We start from the raw sequence: 25116 nt of genomic DNA, 5'->3' as shown, positions 1-25116 counted from the left end.
GAGGAATCTAAGGCTTGGAGAGATTAAGTAAACTACGTCTTTTGGAGCAAAAATTAATACAAAACTTGGTAATATTATATTATATTATATTATATTATATTATATTATATTATATTATATACCTGGTCTTATACCTGATATTATATTTATTATAAGACCCGATATTATATTATATTATATTTATTACATTTATTACATTTATTATATTGTATTATGTAAGACTCGATCTTATACTAAAATAAGACTGGGACCTAAACTAATTTTTGCTCCAAAAGACACATTAGAGCTGATGGTTCGGCTAGGTCTTATTTTCGGGGAAACATGGTAGTTAGTAAGGGGTACAGCCAGGCACTCCAACTCCAAGCCTGTGCTCTTAGCCACCTCTCCTGGTAAATAGTAAATTTCCATGCTGGCTACTGTTGTTTCCATCCCCTTCTCCAGGATTTTTTGTCAACCTCCCATCTGAGGTATGCTAGGACACCTAGTGGGGAAGGGAGTTCAGGGCTCTGTCCACTGAAATGCCCTTAGGAATTTTACTATCCTGAGTACTTCCTTCCATTCATAATTTCATCATCAACCCTCTCAACCTTCCCTCAAGTCTTCAAGAAAATCAGAAAATAGTCCTTTTTAACAAAAAGATTGGGGCTTTGACAACAACAATAAACAATTTTAGGAAGTTTAGTTGGTAACTGAGCAGGTTGGTGTGTATGTTCTTGTATTATTAGGTTGGTGCAAAAGTAATTGCGGTTTAAAAGGTTAATAATTGCCAAAACCGCAATTACTTTTGCACCAACCTAACAGAATGTTTCACAGCTGACTCTCTTAATACATTGTATTGTTAAAAAAGGAAAATAGCAAGGAATCAAAATAAACAAAAAGGATGGGTAGAGTTTAATAAGTATTTCCCTTGTTTACTTTTTTCTGGTGAATAAAATGAAGGTGTGAATAGTTACACATTTCAGTATACTTTAACTTGCTCAAAATAGTTTGTTTTTCTTCTTGTATATGATTATATAAACCAAGCTTATTTACATATAAAATAGTTCCTTTTTTTAAACAGAATAAGTAAAATGTGAGTCTGTTTCTTACGTTAAATCTATTTTTAAAAAAGTATCTGTTTATTATGAAATAAGCATAAAACATGGCTATTTCCTTCATTAGGCATCATGTCCTAATATTTAAGATCAGAGGATCAAAAGTCTATCTCCATTACTTACAAGTTTTGTGATTTCGGACAAGTTGCTTAAACTCTTCGCTTCAGTTTCCTCATTTGTAAAATAGAGATAATATTACATACTTTATAAGGTTGTTTGAGGAATAAATGAGGGGGATTAATTTTATAGTGTATGATACATTATAAGTACTCCATAAATGTTAACTGCTGTAATTCTTACATTATTATTATTTATTGCTATACCTCAGGAGGAGACCAATCTAATTGTCTTTACAGCAAACAATCTGTAAATCTGAATTAATTAAGTAGATTATTTGACTCATTCATTCAACAAATATTTATTGTTCTTCTGTTTGCTAAGTACTTTTATAGGAGTGGAGAATCAGAAGTGAATAAGATGACAAAGTCCCTGATTTCATATATTTATATTTTAGTAAGACACAAGGAGAAAAGATAATAATGAATAATAGAGATTGTAAGGGTAAAAGGGTTCGAGGAAAAGGAGCAAAGATCAAACAACTATGTTAAATAAAAATATAAGGTAAATTCAATGGAAACATTTTCTTTTGCAGTGTGTCTTATATTTATGGGTCCTGAAGATTCTATACCCAAGCACATTGTTTCTCTGAGAGGCAATCATGAATGCAGACACCTTACTGAATATTTTACTTTTAAGCAGGAATGTGAGTACTGCCATGAAAAATATTTTCACTTCCTCAGTATTCTCTTGGAATGTCATGGGTAGTAAGAGTTTGAAGACTGTACAATGTAACATGTAAGAACAGATTTTGTGTTCAAACATATAAAGCTTTGAGGAAGATTATTAAGAACTCTCTAGTGTTTAATATTTTGTTCAGACATAGTACTTAAGAACAATTTTGGATTTTGTGTATAGTTAACTTGTATATAGTAATGTTAGTAATTTTTTTCTAACAGGAAGAATAAAAACCAAAAGAAAAAAATTGTCACATTGGAGATTTTTGTCTCCTAATATTTAGGCATTCCCATAAGGTTCTTAACAAATTATTCATCCTGTCATCATTGCAGGTTGTTTCATACACGTTATTAATGAGTTGAAATTCTTAGTCTACAATGTGCACCCTATTGCCCTCTTAAATTGTTATAGCAATGGTAATCTAACCTCTGTCGATAAGCAATTACATAATAGAGCAATGTTTGGCCTTTTTTCACACCTCATAGCTGTGTGCTTGTTAAACTAATAATTTAGTCTTAGAGTTAAGTTCTAAAAAAGAATAATTTAAGAATTGTTGAGACTCAAAACATGATCCAGTTGCGCTCGCTTTGGTAGCACATACACTAAAACATGATCCAATAAAGATCATAATGGTAGACACTTCCAGTAAAAGGAGAAAAACGCAGTGATGGGTATTGGCAGAGGTGGCAAATTCACATAACTTCAAGGATCAGGTGGGTAACCGAAGTAAATATTAGACCTAGAAAGTGCATGCTTGAATCAAATTAAAAGTTTTAATAAGCCACAGTGCTGGTAAACAGGTCTGTTAGCAGACTATTAGTTTAGAACCTCTGGTTGCTGGATATAGATTTTCTCATATTTGAATGTTACAATATTAAAGAGAAAAATAGGAACTAAGCTTTTTTCCCCCTTAGATAATTAACAAGCCACCTGCCAAAATCCCACCAGAAAGGAAATATCCAGGATTTTAAAAATATAAAAGAGTAAATGAATGTGTGATAGCTCTTTAAAAGTAAATGACAGTTTGATTTGGTGGAGTTTGTCTTTCTTGGGTTATCTCGGCTTCTAGTTTCCCATTTTAAGCATTTGTGAAGAATAAAGCAACCCCTCTGCTCCTCCAGTATATGAATAAGATCTTTTCTTTTTTTCAGTTGGATAGTCCATGAGTTTTGTTGTGATAATACAGTAGTCTTACCTGTAGCTACAAAGTAGTCACTGACTCTTAGAATAAAATAAAGTATTAAAACTATTTTAGCATTAAGTATAGTTCTAATTTTGCCTTACTTGGCTGATAATGGTGAAGGCTTGAGCTCTTAGAGATTTGACTTATTTTTAGTAATATTTTATTACTATCTGCTGCATACCCAAAATAAATTTAGAGAGAGCAAATATTTTATCTTTGCTTACTTTGTTGATTCTTATAGAGCAAGGTGCTTGCCTTTTTTAAAAAAATTACATACAGTAAAATTCACTCTTTATGGTGTTTCATTCTGAGATTTGACAAATGTATGGAGCTGCCCACCACCACATTCATGATACAGAAAAGTTTTATCACCCCATAAATTACCTCTTGCTGCCTTTTAATAGTCACCCCTTTACTCATTCTCAGTCCCTGGCTACCACTTGGCTGTTTTCCATGTCTATAGTTTTCTTGCCTTTGTATTAATACTCAAATATGTATAATTTTCAAAATGATCAACTAGTAATATAATTTTCAATTTAATTTTTTTCTTTTTCAAGGTAAAATTAAATATTCAGAAAGAGTCTATGAAGCTTGTATGGAAGCTTTTGATAGCCTGCCTCTTGCTGCACTTTTAAACCAACAGTTTCTTTGTGTCCACGGTGGACTTTCACCAGAAATACACACACTGGATGATATTAGGAGAGTGAGTATATATTTTAGTTCCAAGGTTGATTCTTATTTATAGTACTTTGTTGGGTAGAGTATAGTAGCCTCAAACTTCTCTTCACTGCCAAGATTAGATAATGGTAAAAATTAATATACTGATATTTTAAGGAAATGTCTTCTAAGCATTGAGAACAATGTAGTATGGACAGTATTCAAAGTGGGTATCACTTTCCTGTGTCCATTCTATTCTCACTTTTTGACAAATTATTTTTGTTCTTTGTTTCTTTCTTTTTTTATTTCACAGTTAGATAGATTCAAAGAGCCACCTGCATTTGGACCAATGTGTGATTTGCTATGGTCCGATCCTTCCGAAGATTTTGGAAATGAAAAATCACAGGAACATTTTAGTCACAATACAGTTCGAGGATGTTCTTATTTTTATAAGTAAGGAAACATATCCAAGATTAATCACCTTTTAGTTGTTAAAATAGCATATACTTCCTACAGAAAGCCATTATTTTACTTAATTTACTCTTTTCCCCCCACAGCTATCCAGCAGTGTGTGAATTTTTGCAAAACAATAATTTGTTGTCGATTATTAGAGCTCATGAAGCTCAAGATGCAGGGTAAGAATTCTGTTTCCCTGACCCAAATTAACAGCTTATGTACAAATCAGACTCCGTCACAGTGATTGATGCTTTCCGATGCCCACTAAGCTATTTGTTTTGCAGCTATAGAATGTACAGGAAAAGTCAGACTACAGGGTTCCCTTCACTAATAACAATTTTTTCGGCACCTAATTACTTAGATGTCTACAATAATAAAGGTAAGATGTTGTTGATAAAAAAACTGTTAAACAACTTAGCATTTTAATTGACTTATTTTTTGAAAATATAATAGAAAAGGGGCGTTGTTTGAATCTATAACCAGCCAAATCTCATGATAAGAAGTGTAAGATATAAGGGAGGGGAGAGAACAAGAAAGTAAAAATCCAAAATGTGAAACTTGAGTAATATGTAACCATTCCATAATGTGTCACTCATAAAAGCTGTCTTGTAAAAAGAATGCCAAGTACAGTACGTCAAGCAAAACCAAACACAATTTTCTCAAACTCCCCTTTCTTAAATCTTTCCCCCTTATAATCAAAAGAATGTTTTCTTGTGTCCATAAAGCTACTGCTGCTGCTTTGACCATTTTTGTGTATTTGCATTGTACAGTTGTTTAGTTTATCATGTTTCTTGTTCCATGTCCACTAATCTAGGTTCTCTTTACCTTTCTTGTTCCTTAGTTTTACTTCCACAGTCTTAATCACTGCCCCATCAAGATTTGTAGTTGAACCTTCTTTGATTAATTCACTCTGACCTCCTTTCAGGGGCAGAGTCTTCCCTTTTCTTCCCTTTTACTGCTCTATCGTCCTTTTTTCTTGTATCTTTTTTTCTTTGCCTTCTGTTCCAGTGGTTTCCATTCCCGCTCCTTCCCTCCACATTTGATCTATATATTATAGTAATTGGGTTTAATTTAACTTTGAACATAATTTATTGACAGATAATACCAAAGGATCTTAATCTAGTTAATTGTGTGCCAAGGACATTGAAGATGACCTTGCGTATGTTTACGTAGTTCACATTTTCAGAAAAGGAAATTAAGTCAGCTCCTATTCTGTCTTGACGTGTCTGGAATTCAGTTGACTATGCCATAGTTTCAAGGGTCAGACTGGAGTGGATGTGCCAGGTTGACAGAATAGACTTTTAAAAGTATATTTAACGAGATAATGAAGTCATTGCTAAATATGGGTTGTGGTGTGAATTCAAAAGAGGAACAGAATAAGAGTTCTTTGGATGATTGGAGGTGATGGTTAAAAGATTAAAACATTTGCTGCAGGTCAAATAGCAGCATGGTATATAATAACTTTGATAAGAATATGCTACAAGAACTTAATACCTACTATGTTAATTACCAAAGCAACCGTAATATTGATGTTAACTGAGTTTCTAATCCTTAGAAGCTAGTACCAGTGCAGCTTCTAAGGATTATGCCAGTGCTAAATATTCTTTTAAATTATATTTTGGTCAATAAATTTTTAAACTTCTTTAAAGATACCTAATTAGGTATGACTTCATTTTTGAGGAGAAACATCTAAATTCTGCCTACATTCTGAAGAACAGAATCAACTGTGGCATGTAACTTCCTACCTGTGTGCCCATTCCTCATCTGGGACCTTCCCGTGTCACTATTAAAGGAGCTAGTGTTCAGTGCTCAGTTGATTACTGCCTTAGTGGTTTTCCTTTGTCAGTTTGACTCCGGAGGTTAAGGGATCAATTTTCTTAGTATTCAGACAAGAAACTCAAACCATTGAATCTGTCTTGTCAAAATCAAATGTCTCTTGGTAATTCTGAGTCTGTACACAGTGTTAATCATTTGAGTACTTATGTGGTATGAGTATGTTTGTAATGTTTCATTCTATATGTCAGCCAATTTTCTAGATGCTCTCTCTCTTTTTTTTCTTTTCTTTTTTTTTTAAAGCTGAAAGCTTGGTATCAGCCTTTAATTTCTGAGGCTAAATTTAAAATACTTTTATTTCCCGGGAATTTCATAAGAGAAACAAACATACTACTTGTGACTCTATATTAGCCAGACTCTCAAATCTTGGAATTGAATAGCTGCATTTCAGTGCTTTTCATTAAAATGAAAAAGAAAAGTAATCTCATAATTATTATAATATCTGCAAAGCATTTTATACTTTTATGTACTTTCATGGGAAATACACCTTCTGATCTTAAAACAAACTTCTGAAATAGGCAGGGTGCACATATTAGTCCTATTTTATAAATGTGAAACAGATTAGCTAAATAATTTACCAAGCATTGCACAGCTAGTCCCTGCCACAGCTGAGACTCTCACCCATCTAACCCAGTGTTTTATAAAATAGTATAGCCAGTGACTGAAACTTAGGTCAGTTATTTTAAGATATTATTTAAATCAACATATTGCAACATTAGAAAGATACCTGAAACTGAGATGAGTATGTTGCCTTTGGGATATTTGGTTATATTTTCTCTCTTGGTATTTTAATGGATTTTTTTAAATGACATGAAATATTTATTTGTAGTAGTTTCACTTGATTTTCATATTGAATGAAATAAATACATTCATACATTTTAAAATAAAATGTTCCACATTGGCTTTTTGTGTGTGTTTGTTTTCTGTTTTGTTTTGTTTTATTTTTCTTTATTGCCATTTAGCTATTTTTTTCAGGTTGCCTGCAACAAAAAAGACCATCTTAAATTCCTCCAACTTGTATGAACTTTTAAACCTAGAAAATTGTTCAGTGCCATTCTGTGTTTCCTGTAAAAATTGAGTTTTCACAATTTTGGATTTAGTAAAAGTGCATATTTATCATTGGATTATAAAGTAAAACAAACATTTCTAGAAAGAATCTGGAAGTTTCATTAATAATAACAAGTGAAGCTATGACTATGCTCTACACAAAAGTTTGTTAAAAAACAAAAAGTGTGTTATTATGAAAATTAGTTCCTACCTCCCTTTACTAAGCCCTAGTAATTCCACTCACCCCTTGATTCCCCACCTGTTAAAAAGATATTTTACTGCTTTTATATGTTTTAGACATTGTTACATTGACATTCAAACTTATCTTGCAGCTGCTGTATTAAAGTATGAAAATAATGTGATGAATATTCGACAGTTTAACTGTTCTCCACATCCTTACTGGTTGCCCAATTTTATGGATGTCTTCACATGGTCTTTACCGTTTGTTGGAGAAAAAGGTATGATTTTTATTTAAAAAAAACCAATTGTTTTATTACCGTTAGATATACTCTGATATCACAGGCACATACTTGCTAAAGGAAGCTGAAGTCTAGTTTCAACTGTGGTTACAGCCCTGCTTGTGTCAGTGGGTGTGGATATGAGAGCCTCAAAGATATTTTAGTTAGCTGTTTACAGCCCCCATGTGAGTGTGTCTGGGGGACTGGGAGAAGACTTATAAATAGCCCGATGTTGTCTTCAGCTGTTAGGTTTTCTTTTCTTTTTTTCTTTAGCTTAAATCTTTTACAAAGATATGAAGGGATAGCTTTGCTTTGTAATGGATACTTTTGTATATTTTAACACCAATTTTGGGGATGTCACAGCATTTCATGGGAGATTTAATAGGCCTCGTTTGGGGCAATGCTAGTCATTTCATAGCAGTTCTGTACTTTGAGAAAAATGATAAAAAAATTCAGGTTCTAATCTTATATTTCTTCTCCTATATAAAAATATGTATAAAATTTTAGTGGTAATGCTTTTCTAACACTTTAGAGGAATATCTATTAGTATATATTTCATAGGCTTTTAAAGAGAACATAAATGGTATTTAAGAAATTTCGTTTCTGTATTTTGTCCTAGTTTTATAGAATTCTTAGGAATTCTGTGCTTACTTTATCACATTCTTCTTTTCCATTTAGTGTTAATTTTTCCACAAAGCAATCAATGCCTTAGTTTCCATATGTGGAAAATAAGAGTGTGAGAGTACAGACATGATTGTAAAACATTTTGTTCTATATCCCTCTCTATTTTTTCTCATCTCTTCCATGTTACAAGATGTTTCTTTCTGTTTGAGACATGTGACTTCTGCCAAGGCAATTTTTGGTTCTAAAATTCAGAGTTAATACTTAAACTGTGCATGGTAAACAGATTTTTTTTTTTTTAGATTGCGTTCAGTCTTTGTCAGTTACTCAGTAGGTCAACATTAAGTTAATATGGAGATAGAATTACCTACTTTAGCATTTGAGAAGGGGGCCAGTAAAGGGCTTAGGTGCAAGGGATGCATTACACTTATAACCTTCTATCTTTGGTATATGAGAAATAGTTCAATCATAGCATCATCCGTCTAAAGGGAATTTAAGAATTCATCATGCTCATTCTCCTACCTCCAGGCTAGACTGCAACTCAACTATTTTAATGTAATATGAGTGGAGTGGGGGGTGGAGAGAGCAGGGAGGATGAGGTAGGAGGAAAATGAACATTTCGTAGATTCTAATTTGATTCTTTGATGCTCCCACAATAAGGAAATATTTAATTGTATATAATTTAAATGTTTATACTATGAGGGTTTAAACAAGGAAAGAAATAGACATGATAGTTTTTTCAACTAATGCAAAAACCAGGACATCACTGAATTTTAGAGCTCATGGTGAACTTAACAGTCATATAGTCTAACTCCTTTTGAAAAATGAGAAAATTTAATTACTGTCTATGGATCTCTCATAAGTGAAGATGGAGAACAGTAGATATCTATCAGCATTCCTACATTTGAAGTCTGCTACTAAGTGATCTTTTGTTCTTCTTTGGCTACTTGAAATCATCTATTATAAGATGAGGAAGTATTCAATCTTTTTGACCGTTTTTGTTGTTTTTCTATGGATCTTCTCTAAATTATTCATGTTTTTCTAAAAATGTGAAGCTCAGATTTGAACATTATGTGCAAATAGAATCCTAACCAATGTTGAGCAGTCAGAAAATTTTCCCAAACTCATTGCATATTTTCCCATTTCAATACATGTTAGCTGTTTAGCCTGACTACTTCTTGATTCTAACGAAAATTTTCATTTGGTGTGAAAAGCAGCAAATGATATCTCATTTGTTTCACTCAGAAAAGCCAGTTTGACTTCTGATCTAGTTCCTGCGAAGCAACTAACCTAAGCCAGAGCCTTCCTGAGAGGCCGGTTTAATTTTAAAGTTAGAAGAAAGCAGTGTTTTTTAACCTTTTAGGGGCTTTTTATTTCAATTGGAAAAAAAAACACAAAACTTACGTTGGAAAATTTTCAACATACACAAAGGTAGAGTGAATAATATGAATTCCTGTGTACCAGTTACCGAGCTTTGACAATGATCAAATCATGGCCAATAATGTGTCACTTATATCCCCATCCACTGCTCCTCATCCCACACCTCAGTTATTTTGAATCAAATCTCAGCTAATTTTTTTCGTATCTATAAATGTTTTAGAATGCATTTCTAACAGTAAGGACTCTCTTTTTTTAATTAAAGTATCTACACAAAAACATTACTTTCTTGATACTAAACCCTTGTGAGAATGTGATAAAAGTTACAGACTTTTGCTCCAGAAAAATGTATGTACAAATATACTTACATTTGTACATACGCTCATAGGTCTTAATTCAGTTGGTTACCTCCCCTCAGGTTTCTTGGCCCCAATTTAAGAACCTCTGTTCTAGAGGGTCCAATATGGTGTGATCTTCATAGAAGGTCAACATGTAAGGTTTATTCATTTAATAGATTTCTTTTGACAGTGTTTTATTCAGGATACTTAGCATACAAAAATACAAGTAAGATAAGGGTCTTTGCAGATTGATAGGGAACTTAAGCTACATAAATAATGATAAAATGGAATATGGTAAGCACTCTGAGGCAAGCATAGTTTTATAGGAATTAAGAGGAGAGAGGAGATTATATCTTCTATCAGAGGATTAAAGTAGCCTTTGAACTGGGGCTTGAAGAATGGTGGGATTATGCTGGTAGATACGGGGACGAGAATGCTAGGTAAGAGAACTTTCCCAAGCATGAGTCTGAAAGCGTAAGGTCACTGACAAATGTTGATGGGCTCAATTTGATCAGCGAGTAAATGTATGAAGGACAGGTAGTGAAAAAATGAATGAAAAGTTAAGTCAAGGCCACATCATAAGGTTCTTGATCACCACACAAAGAATTTGGAACTTTGATCAATGGGGGAAGCAACTGAAACAGAATATGACCACAATGGTCATTTAGAACAATTACTGTAGTGAAATGGACTACAAGGAAGGCTAGAGGTTGGGAGACCTATTATAAAGCTCCATTAGGAGTCAAATGGAAACATAATGAAGCTCTGATAGCATTAGGAATGGAGAGCAGGGGAGAACCACAAGAACTATAGAAATAGAATCAGTGAGATTTAACAAGATGGCATGTTTATTAAGGGGAGGGAACGGTTGACCATAACTTCGATGTTTTGAGTCTGGTAAAGATAGTGACATTAATACCCTGTGATGAAAACCCCTGTTATTCTAGTAACCCCTCCCTCTGGTTATAGCTGCTCTTCGTCTTCATTGGAATCGATAGGCCTCTGACCATGTCATTTTATTAGATCCCTCCTTGCCTCTCTTATTTCTTAACATACCCTCAAACTCTTTTCTCTTGTTTTCCTATTTTGTCCTATAACTCAGCTCCAGTTAAGTCGGGCCATGCATTTCCTCCATTCTTGCGGCCAGGGTAGAGAGCACTGCTAGAGATATTTGTACAGCCTGGTGAATTGTACCACCCTTTGATTTCTAGCGTTAGCTGGGCTCTCGAGAGTACACAAACAGCCTTTATGTCACCAGTCTGCAGCCTTGCCCATTGCCTTTAGGATATAGTCGAAATTTTTCCTTTTTTCTCAAACACTTTCTTTTTCCAGACACTTCCCCACTCTTGGAGAAAACACGTACCATCAGTGGCAGCGTTCTCTCCTTCCTGTCCCCCTGTTTTATAAGCTGCATTCATCTTGAATTCTTGTCTTGGTGTCCCTAGATTCTATTACCCTTCTGCTTTTTCAGGAAACTTGCTTCATCAGTTAGATCCCTCTATGTGAAACTTTCTCTACTAAGCACTTTTATAAATTGTTCAAATCTGTTTGATCTTTAAATAAAAAATAAATAACATTTTCCCCCACCTGATATCCTTCTTTAGTTACTACTGTGATATTCCTCTCTTGCCTTTCCTTCACAGCTAAGCTTTGGATGAAAAGGACTGTAAACTTAAAAACTACTATTTAGTTTCCATAAACGGCTTCCAGTAGCTTTCAGGATAAACCTTAACCTGTCACACAGGTTTTTGGACCTTCCTTAATGTGTCACACAAAGTTTTTGGACTTTCTCTTGAGGCCTCTTTTCTTGCCTTTCTCTTTCGTCTTTTCTGTGTTCCAGCCATAACACAGCACAGCCAATTTCCTAAATGTGTTGTGCTCGTTCAGTTTCATGCCTTCGTACTTTTTACTTTTTCATAACAGCTTTATTGAGATATAATTCACATATTGTACAATTAACCTATTTAAATTGTAAAATTCAGTGGTTTTTAGTATATTCACATAGTTGTGCAACTATCACCACAATCAATTTAGAAACATTTTCATAATCTTCCCAAAGAAATCCTGTACACTCACTCCCCACACCCCCCACTTCTCCTTGCCAGCCCTAGGCAACCACTCATCTACTTTCTGTCTACATAGATTTGCCTGTCCAGGACATTTCAATGGAATCATACAATATGTGGTCTTCTCTGAATGGCTTTTTTCCATAATGTGTTGATGGTTCATGCATGTTGTTGCATGAATCAGTATTTCATTCCTTTTCGTGACCAAGTTACATTCTATTGTGTGGATATACCACCTTTTGTTGATCCATTCATCAGCTTGTGGATGTTTGGTTCTTTCCACTTTTTGACTATTACGAATAATGCTGCAATGAACATTTGTGTACAAGTTTTTGTGTGGATACGTGTTTTTTTTTTCTTAGGTATGGAACTGGGAGTAGAATTGCTGGATCATATGGTAACTCTATGTTTAACATTTGAGGATTGGCCAAACTGTTTTCCAAAACAGCTGTACCATTTTACATTCCCACCAGCAGTGTATACTGGTTCCAATTTTTTCATAGCCTTGCCAACTCTTGTTTTTATCTATATTTTTTTATGATAGCCATCGTATTGGATAGGGAGTTTGTCTGTCATTGTAGTTTTGATTTGCATTTCCCTAATGAATGATGATGTTGAGTATATTTTCGTGTGCTTTGGCCATTTGCATATCTTCTTTGAGGGAATGTTTATTTAAATTCTTTATTCATTTTTAAATGGGCTATTTGTCTATATTTTTGAATTGTAAGAGTTCTTTATGTATTCTAGATGCAAGGCCCTTATCAGATATATGATTTGCAGACATTTTCTCCTGTTCTGTGGGTTGTCATTTTACTTTCTTGATGGTGTCCTTTGAAACACAAGAATTTTTAATTTTATAGAAGTTCTATTTATTTTTTCTTTTGTTGCTCATGTTTCTGGTGTCATGTTTAAGAAACCATTGTCTAATCCTAGCTCATGAAGATTTACCTCTGTCTTTTCTTCTAAGAGTTTTATCGTTTTAGCTCTTACATTTAGGTCTTTGATCCATTTTGTATATGGTGTGAAGTGGGGGGTGGTCCAACTACATTCTTTTGCATGTGGATATCAAGTTTCCCTGCAGCATTTGTTGAAAAGACTATTCTTACCCTACCGCATTATTTTGGCACCCTTGTTGAAAATCAGTTCACCTTAAATGCAAGGTTTTATTTATGGACTATCAATTCTATTCCATTGATCTGTATGACTACTTCGTACTCTTTCTAACTTTTCTTTAGAATGCATTGTATGCCCTGGCAAACTCCTAGTTCATGATTCCTCTACTGAAAGCCTTCCTTTCCTGAAAGCCTTCCTTTCCCCAGCAGATCTTGTGCATACTTCTGCATGGTTACAGCATAGTGCTCACACTGTGTGTGTGTGTGTGTGTGTGGTGTGTGTGTGTGTGTGTGTCCTTCAGTAGTTAGGAAGCTTTTGGAGAGCAGGGACTGGACCTTCTATATCTGAATCCCACAGCTTTACCTGGCATGTGCTGTGCTATTAATATGTTTATAGGAGGAATAATAGGGGCAGTATTGAATTCTGTTTTGAATGTGTTCATTTCTAGATGTTGTCAGAACATCCACAGGCTAATATGGGATAATAGGCTTTTTTATTTATTAATTGAAATTTCCTTATACCTTCCTTTTTTACTCATTTGTCAGATATTTACTGGATGCCTGTCATGGGCCAGGCACTGTGCTAGGCTCTGGGGGTACAGTGGCAAACAAAACAGCACCCTACACTGATGAAGCTTTCATTCTAGTAGGGGAAACAGACAGTATACAAGTAGTTTAAGATGGTTGACAATCAAAACAGCAAGGAAATCCAGACTCTGAAAGAGAGGTCAAGACTGGTGATGTAGAATTTGGAGTCATCTTCCAAAAGGTGATACTTTATATAGCGATGAGTGGGATCACCAAGAGAGTGGAGCGTATAAAGAGAATAAGACAGCAGAGAATCTTCAGAATATCCAAGTTTTAGGGAAAATGGTCTACAAGGTAGGTAAAACCATGACTAGAATCCTGGAAACCAAGGGAAAACAGAAGGGAAACATATATAGAATGGTAAAGGTGGATTACGCCTGAGAAAGAACCATGGTTTCAGGTTGTTAGAGAGTCATTAACAGCCTTAAAAATTACGTTTCCGAGTTACTGGAGCTAGTTTTTTAAAAATTTGAGTCCTAGGACTTTTTTGCAACAGTGGAACTGTGCCATGATTTTTTTCTTACTCCTTAATGCTGTATCCATAAATGAATTTAAATGTATATATTTAGATTTTTTAAAAAATCTCTGTTCTTATCTCTGTAGGGATTCATTTTTTTTTGTGAGAAACCTGAAAACTTATCCCGTAAAGAATCTTTCTCAGACTTGTTATTCATTGAATTTCTTTCATTTTGAAAGCCTTTATATCTTTTAATTCCATCATTCCTGCTATCAGAATGTGTTAAGTCAAAGAAAAAAATTGTGTTAAGTCTTCCTGGGTTAAAAATCATTTGATCACTTATATAAAGTTATTGTATATACTTATAGACAGTTGAATATGGGCAGCTAACATGTAACTTTTTTTGTTTTTTGATTTTGGAATAGTGACAGAAATGTTGGTAAATGTTCTAAGTATTTGCTCTGATGATGAACTGATGACTGAAGGTGAAGACCAGTTTGATGGTATGATTATTCATTTTACTATTTTTTATTGTGAAATGGTATTTTTTTAACTGCCTATAACTTCAATACACACTCCTTTGCAAAAGATAGTCATTGCTCTCAAATGACTATGCTATTTGATAAGTGACAAGTCACTTTTTCAGATATTACTTATATTAAGATTTTTAAATAATTTTAGTGATTTTATTTATTTTTCTGTTTGTATGGGGAAAAAGATGAATTTTGGGGAGGGGGAATTTGGAAAAAAGAACAGAAGAAAAGGAAAATTGAAGTTATAAAAGGATGTGGTTCTTCATGAATATGGACACTGCTTAGAGAAGGAAGGATAAAAATGCTTTTTGTTTCATTGGGACAGTATTCTTAGTGCATCGGAAACGTACCTGAACCCCCAATGTTGTTGGAAGTTCCTTCTTCTTTCCAAAAACCAAAGTAGGCTGTCCCATCTTACGAGTGGTTGTGTTCTAAGAAACCACTTGTTAGTTTAGATTGAGATTCAGAAAGCGTTTTTTCCCATAGAAACAAGGTTATATGTGGTTGTTAGTTCTTACGTCAACCAACCAGCCTATGTACCTAATGTGCATTTATAGTGTAAATTAATACCATACAAACAAAATGCCTTTTATTTTTCTGTTTTGAAATTCTGATTTAAAGCTTTTTAATTTCAATATTTATTTAAATTTAATTAACTGAATAAATAAGGACATAAACATTTTGTAAGCTGAAAACTCTTTATTTCCTTCCATATACCCCTCACATCTTTGTTGTAGCATACTTTTCATAGTTATAATCAGTATACAGATGTTTCCATGTATTAAACATGGTTTACATATTGACAAAATTTCATAGCTACATTTTTCTGAGTATATTAATACATAATTTCATAGTTAATCTCATCATTTGGCTTTTGGGTGGTTTAAATTATCCTTATTCTGAATAACATGCAATAAACATTTGTATGATAGTTTTTATTTTACTTCTTGGAATAAATTTCTTGAAGAGAATTACAGAGCTAAAGAATATAAGTTTTAGCTTCACTATTTTAGCTATGAACTGCCAGGTAGACTACTTTGCAGAAGAATTGGACCAGAAGTACTTCCAGCAACGAATCAATAGACCTGTTTCTCCACAGGCCCACCTCATTGGGTTTTGGTCATTTTTCCTTATTTTGCCTGGTGGCTATATAGTAGTAAATTACAGTTGGTTAATTTACATTTCCTTGATATCAGTGATGCTAAGGAAAAAAATTACTGTCTACTTTTCCAACTGTGTAAGCTATCTATTTCAATTGATCACTTCTCAAGTAAAATCTAGTTAGATATTTCTCTGCTTACAAGAGGTTTGATTCTTAAACGCTGTTGTAAGCCCATTTGTTGAAAATACAAAGTGACTGTGTGCAAGTATCTGCTGTTGCCAACTGTTGACAGGCAGAGATGTGCTTTTACTCTGTTTTGTAGTTTTGTCAACTAAAATGAATTATTTATATCAGTTCTTTATTTGGTTTAGATAATAATAATGAATACTATTTATTTTTCCTTATTTTAATTCTGTCTCCTTTTCATGTTTGTGTAGAAGCTTTGAATTCTAACATATTTCATCATATCTATCTCTTCCATAAAAATTTTAAATATTTTAGTTAAATATTTATTTTCTCTGTTCTGCTACCATCTTTGTAAGACTAGGTCTGGGTTCAGATTCTAGTTTCTTATAATCACTGTGTGGCCTCAGGCAAGTTACTTAACCTTTCTGAGCCTCAGTTTTCTTATCTTCAAAATGAGGATAATAGTAGCGACTTCATAATGTTACAGGTACTGATATAATGACTGAAATAATTTTTGGTACATAGCCCACTAATATTTTCAGATAAATTTTTCTGTTAATTTGTCAAATTCTGTGAAATATCAAGTAAGAGTTTTAATTGGTGTTCCATTTAATCTATATCTAAATCTTGGAAGTTTTAAAAAAATATTTGGTTTTCTAAACTGAGATTAAGATCTCTTGCTCCATATAATTACTTCATTTACTATGATTGCTCCATTTAATATATTTAACATGATTATTACATTTAAAATTAGTTTTTCTTTGCAAAAAATCTGTTAATACCAAATTAAATTAATACTTTAGTATTTTATATTCTTATTACTATTATAACTGGTATCTCTCTTAATATATTTTCTAACTGTGTATAAAGTAATTATATATTTGTGGGTTTATCTTATGTTCAATAACTTGGATCAGAAAAGTTATTTACTATGGTAATTTTTATTTTGTTTTCCTTAACTTAAAAATATGTCATTTGCATAGGGCTGATATTATTTATTTTCTATATCATTGCCTTTTATTTCTTTTTTATTCTTTAAACATTTTTATCAATATTGCTAATGCTGTGTTAAATAGGAGTGGTGATAGGTAGTGCTTTAGTCCTCTTCCTGTAATAAAAAGGAAAAAAGTTTCCTTGTTAAGTCTAATATAGTACTTGGTTTAGATACTTATGATTTATATGAATATAGACACTGAATCATATTTTGGGATTCAACCAGGAATAAATATAAAATGTTATTGATATATTCCTTCTAATGAGATTTAATGTGTTTTATCAATATTTTTCCTATCAATGGTAAATTATGCTTATTTATCCACTTGTTATATGAAGAATGAACCACATTTGATCATTAAAGAAGCAGTATAGTTTAGTGGAAAGGGTCAATGGTTCAGGTGTCTTGGTGCTGCCATTATATTAGCTGTGTAATCTTGGAAAAGTTACCAAACTTTTCAGGATCTTCTCATCCATAGACTAAGGGAATGGAGAGAATGAAAATTCTTTCCCTCTCTTAAGTAATTTAAAAAATTGGTAGCACCGTTTATGTCTGTTTCTATGGGAAAATAAAAGTTCCTCGTTTCTTCACCCTTATACTATCAAATATTAGGAACTGGGACTCGAAGAAACTTTTAAGAATATGGGTCTGGGAGTTTGCATGGAGGAATGAGAGTGGTTTAGGGGAGAAAGAACATTGAGGAATGGAGGAAAAGAAGAGGAAATTAAGATAGATACTAGGATGGGTTAGGGAAGAGAGCTACTGGAACTAGGTTTATTTCCCTTCCTTATTTATATTTATATTTCTTCCTTTTAACTCTGTCCATCTTTTCTCCTTTCCTTCCACCATGATAGCATGCCTTCTGTCCTTTCCTTCTCCTTTTCCTACTCAACAGTGGAACCATCCTATGGACTGGGCCTGGGGAGAAATCTGACTTAGAAAGAAAACTTGATGGAGAAGGCATTGCTGTGGAGGCAGAATTAGGGTTTAGCTTTTCTGTGGGGAAAGGGGAGAGAGTAAGATTGGAGATTTCCCAGTGGCAGGAAGGAAAGAGTAGTTTTTCCATATTCGAGTTTGAAATTGGGTAAAGGAATAAGACTCTCTTTCTTCCTAAGTGATGGTCTTTGGTTTTCCGTATTGTTTAATGTATATGTGGGGTTATTTTTAAAGGCAAATATTTTCGTAAACGTATTACATGTATAAATGCACATAGCATTCCTTTTAGATATATCATTTAATCACTAAAGAGATTTTCGAACACTCATTTCTGTGATATTTAGAATGCATACTGTTTATTTCAGATATTTATCTTTTATCTTGAGTTTGGTAAAGGAAATACATAATCCCTATGTGCTGCAGTTTTACTAAACTAAAACTTTGCATTTCCTGTAATGGAATCATGTATCTCAGCATTAAAATGGAAAACACGGAAAGCCCAATGAAACATCTCTGCTGCCTACTCTTAGAACTGTTACTTGCTTTAAAACCATCTGTTCCTATTTCTGCAAAAAGATGTCCCTCAAGCTCCTAGATTCTATTAGGAACAGAAGGCACATACTGTTGATCTGAGTATGTGCAAAGTTCTACAATTCAGATTCAAGAAATTGTGTGCTTTTGTTATTATGGAGTGTGGGAGGCTTAGCCTTTCCTTTATCGGGAGTGGGTGAGGTTTTCCACTGAGGTAGTTTATAAAGTTACCTACATTTCTCTGTATATACTACAGATTTTGCAGATGTTGGTGTCCTTGAAGAACCACATGAGTTTGTATCTCATTTGTGTCATTACCTTTCACTTAACATACTTCCATGGGTGACACATTTCCTTAGGGTATCAATATAAATGTGCGATTGTTGTTAGCACAGTGTTTTATCAGTCTTATGTGTTTTCATGTGTATTTTTCTGTCCCTAATTTGTCTACTTTCATCAAATATTATAGTCATTCTGTCCATAATTTCTTCTGAATACATATCTTTTAAGAAATCTTTCCTTAAGAGCTCTACACAGTGGCATCCCTCTTTTATTCGCCAGATCCTACAGTACTGCATTTTTCAAATTTCAAATATGAGGGCCTTCATTTTTCTCTCTTTCTTTCTACATTCATTCTTCAGTACCACTGCCAAGTTAAATCTCTATCTTTTTATTTGTCTCAACCACCTTTTCTCCATCATTCACTTCCTTTTTTCTGGACTCTCCATCTGAAGAACGGCTCATATATGGCAATAAAAAAGGTACAGACCAGACAGAGTAACATTGTTTTGAAATATGACTTCATAAATTATCCTCATGTCCATGTAAGTTAGCACATTCATTGAGTACTATTTATGCAGAGTCCTCTTGGGCCTTGTACAAATTTAGTTTAAGTTGTATCTAAGTTAGAAGTTGATGTTTTTAGAAGTCATATTCCAAGATATCTGTCTTTCTGTGCATGGAAATATTTTTCCCTCTTTTTCATTCCTCTTGTTTTTAAATTTCATTCTTTTGCTTATTTGTAATGTTTTGTACTTTTCCCTGCATGAGTAGGGGTGTTTGATTGTCTGTCTTATTCCCCAAAGTAATTTTACTGTGGACATTTACTTTAATATTATGCATGATGTGTTTGTAGACTGATTTAAAATTCTGATTTGTACAATGTTTTTATATCCTAGTGAATTTTTAAATTTGAAATCAGTATAGTTTACATATCATTCAATTTTACAGATATATAAATTAAGACTGAAAATATGGATCTACCTCATTACATCCATCTTCCCCATCCCTATACTCCTTTCCTAGCTATTTAAAAAATTCTGTCTATTTTAAAACAAAATGTTCATATTAATTTATTTGAAGAGAATCAGACTTAATGTTCTTGGAAAAGCTGTGTAGTAAACTTAGTTTACTTGTCTATAAAATGAGGAGATTGAACTTTGCAATATCTCCAATGTCTCTTCAGATTCTAAAATTCTCTGGTTCTGAGACTTTTAGTAATTATTTTCCCTCCACATCTTAAAAATACCTGTGTAGTGCTGTGGTACCTACACAGTTTTGGACTTGTTAAAGCTGTGGCTTCAGTGCTCATAATATTGCCCTTTAGAGCACTATAAACATGGCCATGGAACCTGTTTTCTCTAAAACATACCTTTTGTTTTCATCTTTGAAATTGGATTTCTTTTTCTGTTTCCTTGCAGGAAGGTCCAGTCATCATCTTAGTTTTTAATTATATGTATTTGTGGGATGCTTGAATTTTAAATGAGATACTCTAGCCCAGAGGACTATGGTGGTCAGACCTCTGTATAAGGCCCTTTTTGGTCTGGTGTCTTTAGCCTTTCCTTAACCTTCTCCTCAACCATGGTGCTTCCATATGTGTGTTTTCATCATGTTGAAGCACAGTTCTCAGGCACTACACTCTTGGGTCCAGAGTTATTCTAGTTGCTATATATGAGACGAGAGGACTGAGATGGTGGTTGTTCTTTTTGGAGGCCAAGGAAAGGAAGATAGAACCTTTCAGTGTTTTGTTAGCCAGAGATCCAGTTATGTTGGTGTATTCTCTTTTATATCAGTGATAGGCAGCACAGCTAACCCTTTGGAATGAAACATTAGTGACTCCTTAGCCATGTTTTTTAGGGAGTCTTTTCTCATTGCTCACGCGCCTTGTGTCATACTCACCTCAGGATGTGAGAGCTTGTATATATTTGCATGACCTTAGAGGATACCTAGTCCATGAGGTTGAGATGTGCATTGTTGTTGAAATGCTGGTATGGTTCCTAAGTCCTGGGTCACCTGCACAGTAGTTGCTTCATACCATTGTTTTTAGAGAGCAAGGAAGCTTACTTTGTCACAATATGATGGGATATTTCCAGCCTGCATGTCAAAGGCTTTTAATAAACAGAAGACTTTAGGCTCTTACCAATTCTTGTCTGTTAGTGTGCATGCCATCGGCTCTCATGAGAATTAAAGACCCTAGGGTTGTTGCCTTTTTTTTTGTTGTTCTCTGGTTTGTGATACAGGTTGGGCTCTTTCCCGTTGACGTTTTACTAATTAGTCAGTAGTGTGAGAGTCATAAAGTTTGTGGCTTACTCTTCATTTGTATCTGTATCAGATCCCAGTATTAGACCAGTGCTGAGCTAAACATTGAAGCAGCGAGAAGCTTTTTGGCATGAGTTCATCTAGTCTCCTCCATGTGAGCTGGTGGCAGGGGGCTTGGTGTTGGTTCAGATGAGTGTGGAATAGGCTAATAGAATGGTACGAGTGTGAATGCCCTAAACTTGAGTCTTTCTTTCTATTTATTCCATTGAAAGTAGGTTCAGCTGCAGCCCGGAAAGAAATCATAAGAAACAAAATTCGAGCAATTGGCAAGATGGCAAGGGTCTTCTCTGTCCTCAGGTAATGATACATTTTCCTAATAATTTGTTTTGTAGAAATTACTTTATTGCCCTTTGTTACAAGCAGTGTACTGTTTGACATCTAATATAGTAGCGTTCTAAAACAAGTTAGTCATATATTTACATATTGAAGAGGGGAACACAGTCCCTTTGAAACTTGGAGTTTTTGAGCCTTGTTTATTATTGCTCACCTTTGGTATCTCTTGTCCTTCTGTGATGAAAGTACTAGGTGTGCACATTGAAAATTACAGCAGGATAAGAAGGAAGGAACACTTTTTAGAGTATTCCTGATGAACTTGCTCGTCTGCATAGGAAGCCCCTTTTTCTGGAGCCACAAATTGTCTTCCTGGGGTTAATTCAGGAAGAACAGGTTTAAGAGTGCACATAAATGGATCATTCTTAAAAATTTGTTTGCAAAAGTGATTACATCAGACATTTGAACTTGAAAGCATGTGAAATACCATATTTTCTCAATTGTATAATGCCCACTGATGATGAATCTCACCATATATTTAATGAGGCTTTTCAGGGAAAACAATATATGCCTCAGTCATAAGGTACACCCTCATATCTGAAACATTTAGAATATGGAAAACTCTAGATCTTGGAATTGAAGACAATATGGTAATAGCAGTGCATGTCATAAATTATATACATGGCCTACATCTGGGCCCATCTCCTATTTTCAACTAAGGTCTTGTTGGAAGAGTCTGACGTTTGTTGTATCTCTGCTGCAGGAGGAGTGAAAGTGTGCTGACACTCAAGGGCCTGACTCCCACAGGGATGTTGCCTAGTGGAGTGTTGGCTGGAGGACGGCAGACCCTGCAAAGTGGTAATGATGTTATGCAACTTGCTGTGCCTCAGATGGACTGGGGCACACCTCACTCTTTTGCTAACAATACACATAATGCATGCAGGGAATTCCTTCTGCTTTTTAGTTCCTGTCTCAGCAGCTGACACAGGCAGAATACTATATGATAGGTAGTGTCTGATTGATAACCTATTACGGGCAGACAATTGATAGAATGGGTATTTGTTTCAATTGAAAACAATGGTCAGTCTCTCAGCTTTTCATGAAATGATATGGAGGCAGCTCATATCGTAATGTCTGAAATACTTATTTTATTCGTTTGTCTAATGCACCCTTTCCTTTTAAAAGCCCCCGTTTCAGAATGTGAACCAAAGATATAGTATATCGTATTACTAAAATGGAAATGTAATTCCAAGTTTCTTATTTTTTTAATTCATGTAATTGTATTAGACTATGCTTTTATTATCAGACACCTTATTTTAGAATTAACAATCTGCTTGGGCCCCAGAACATTACTTATGCACTTACTTGCCAAAAGACTTGTGCAAGGTTTTGTATACTGGTATGCCAAAGTTTGTTTTCTGTGGTGTTTGTCAAATGTTCTATGTATAATTGACTGTCTGTAACATGCTGTTTCCTTCCTCTGCAGATGTAGCTGCTTTCCTAAATCTGTCTGTCTTTCTTTAGGTTAGCTGTATGTTTGTATAAGTATGTTAAATTAAATTACTCGATCAGACACTTGTCTGTCTTTTGATGTAGAAGCAACTTTGTAGCACCTTGTTTTGAGGTTTGCTGCATTTGTTGCTGTACTCTGCATTCTGAACATGAATGTAACATTAGATATTAAGTCATTGTTATAAGGGGTTGAACTTAAAATCCTGTAAGTCAAAATTGAAAGGGTGTTATTAAGTGTGCCTTTATTTTGCATGAAAATAAAAAGAATTATACGTAAAGCATTTCTGTAATCTGGCTCATTGAATATTTTATATTATAAAAAAAAATAACTTTTTTGGCGTAAATAAATATTTGTGTAAATACTGGGTTAACTTTTTTATAGTCCATTACAGATTAAATAGAAGAGAGTGTTGTGGATGTTATAGACTTCTTTCCCTTGTAGTTGAAGAGCAAAAAATGTGATATGGAAAGCTAATTTGTTTTCTATAGCCACAATGAAGCAAACAAATGAATAGCCACGCAAAAAATGGGTTTGAACAACCCTCCAAGGGTCACTGCTCTATAAAAACAGGCAGCGACAGATCTGATGTTTTCCTTAGTCATGATTAATAGTTTCTTTCTGATGTTATATAATTACTGAGTTTTTAAACCAAAAAAATAGGAAAATTTAATTTAAATTTTTGAACAAATTTGCATTAGATTGGCTTTTCACAAATTCATTTCACTCAGTCTCATAATAAATGCTTAAATAAATAAATAAAAATAATTTTTCCTGTAGACAAATAATTTCTACTTGTAGTCTATACATGTTCTATTTTATATGTTATTGTGTTGTCTGCTACCACCAATGGCATATGTGAGAAATACAACTAAGTTTTGAAATTGTAGTTTGAAATTTTCATTCTGAATGAAGTTTTTTTAAATTTTTTTTTTAAAAATCTGCTTTTATTCTCTTTATATTCCTTGCTCTCCATTTTTCTTGTTACATTGTAAACATTACAATAATGAGCTAAAAAGAATTTGATTAAAACAAATTAAGAAGATCTTAAACATTCAATAAAAGTAGCAACAATGTTAATAGAAAAGGATGAATTTTAAAAGTTTGAAAAATGTTATACCCTTCTTCCTCTGTTCAGGAAGAAAAAGAAAACTGAAAGGGTCTCGTACTTAAATAAATCTACACTACAGTGTCTCTCAGTTATCCTTGGATATATTATTACTTTTACGTTGTATCCACAGCAAACCTTTCTTTCAGATTTCACAATTAGCACCTGCTAATTACATGCTTTGTTGGCAGCTCAGCACTTCTATTTATTCTTAATTTGCATGCAGCCTGAAGCTCAGTCTTCCAACTTTGAAATCACCCCAACTGCAGAGAAGGTTTGAAAGACAACTTTAATGAAGGGACTGTCTATTCCCAGCATAGAGTGAGTTACTGGCCGGTGCTGAGCTCGAGGGGTCCAACTTGGGAAACTAGATAGCTCCCTCCTCGTCTGCCAAGTGATGGCTCTTGATAGTGTGGTTTGACCATTTGGTTGAAGGGATTTCCCTAGTTTAAGATAAACTCATTTTGAAACAAATAATGAAACTCACACAAAAGCTGCAACTTTGTGTTTTTTTAAAAGTTTATCTAACATTTAAAATTTTAGTGGACACGTTTCCTGATGTGAATAATTGAGAATTAAGTATTGCAAAAAAAAAAAAGTTTTTAACTTCTAAGACCTCAGTCCTATTGTCAGAAAATAAAAATTGTCTTCTCAGTAACTTTAAAGTTAATTTATGATATTTCTTGAGTATTTTTATAAGATGCACAACTCTATTGGAGTAAGACTTCATACTCATATTTATGTGCATTTTATTCATGGAATTTGATTGGAAGCTAGCCCTATAATACTACCTTCACCAAGACCTATGTGGGAAAATATGTGGCCATCTCTATTTTAGTTTCAGGTTCCTCTTGATCATATATCCTGTGTAGTATTGTGGAACGCAGTTTGAGACAGCACTGTACTCATACTTACTAAGGCCATGTCAAGAGGCCCTATAAAATTGAAAACAAATAGAGGAAAAATAGTGCCTTTCAGATAGAATTTTGCAATTATCAGATCTCTTTCTTTCCAGCTTAATGTTTAAGTTTTCAAATGACATTTCAATTCTAAGCATTCAAGTTTGACATGGTATGCAGTTTTGAGTATGATACCTATTTTGTTTCTGCAAAGGATTTAGAAGCCTCAGAAAAGAACAGAGAGTTCTTTTGACCTAGAAAATGTTTTTACATATCAAATTAAAAGCCAATAGAATGATTTCAAAAGTATATTGTCACATTTCATAACTTGAAAAATTTATTAATAGACTTTTAAATGATTGATACA

General features: G+C 33.9%; 1 protein-coding gene across 1 annotated transcript in view; it reads left to right on the top strand.

Annotated features, from left to right (window-relative positions):
- PPP3CB (protein phosphatase 3 catalytic subunit beta) overlaps positions 1 to 25116 on the top strand; it is a 44176-nt gene that overhangs the window by 14234 nt on the left and 4826 nt on the right. The window contains 10 exon segments of the mRNA XM_033130383.1: positions 1747 to 1795; positions 1798 to 1857; positions 3630 to 3775; positions 4043 to 4182; positions 4287 to 4364; positions 4470 to 4564; positions 7398 to 7523; positions 14508 to 14585; positions 21175 to 21259; positions 21996 to 22090. Coding sequence (XP_032986274.1) covers positions 1747 to 1795; positions 1798 to 1857; positions 3630 to 3775; positions 4043 to 4182; positions 4287 to 4364; positions 4470 to 4564; positions 7398 to 7523; positions 14508 to 14585; positions 21175 to 21259; positions 21996 to 22090 — 952 coding nt within the window.

The sequence above is a fragment of the Rhinolophus ferrumequinum genome, chromosome 16 (genome assembly GCF_004115265.2).
Source record: "Rhinolophus ferrumequinum isolate MPI-CBG mRhiFer1 chromosome 16, mRhiFer1_v1.p, whole genome shotgun sequence".
NCBI lineage: Eukaryota > Metazoa > Chordata > Mammalia > Chiroptera > Rhinolophidae > Rhinolophus > Rhinolophus ferrumequinum.
The sequence above is the reverse complement of the archived record's forward strand: the minus strand, read 5'-3'. Positions and strand labels throughout refer to the sequence as shown.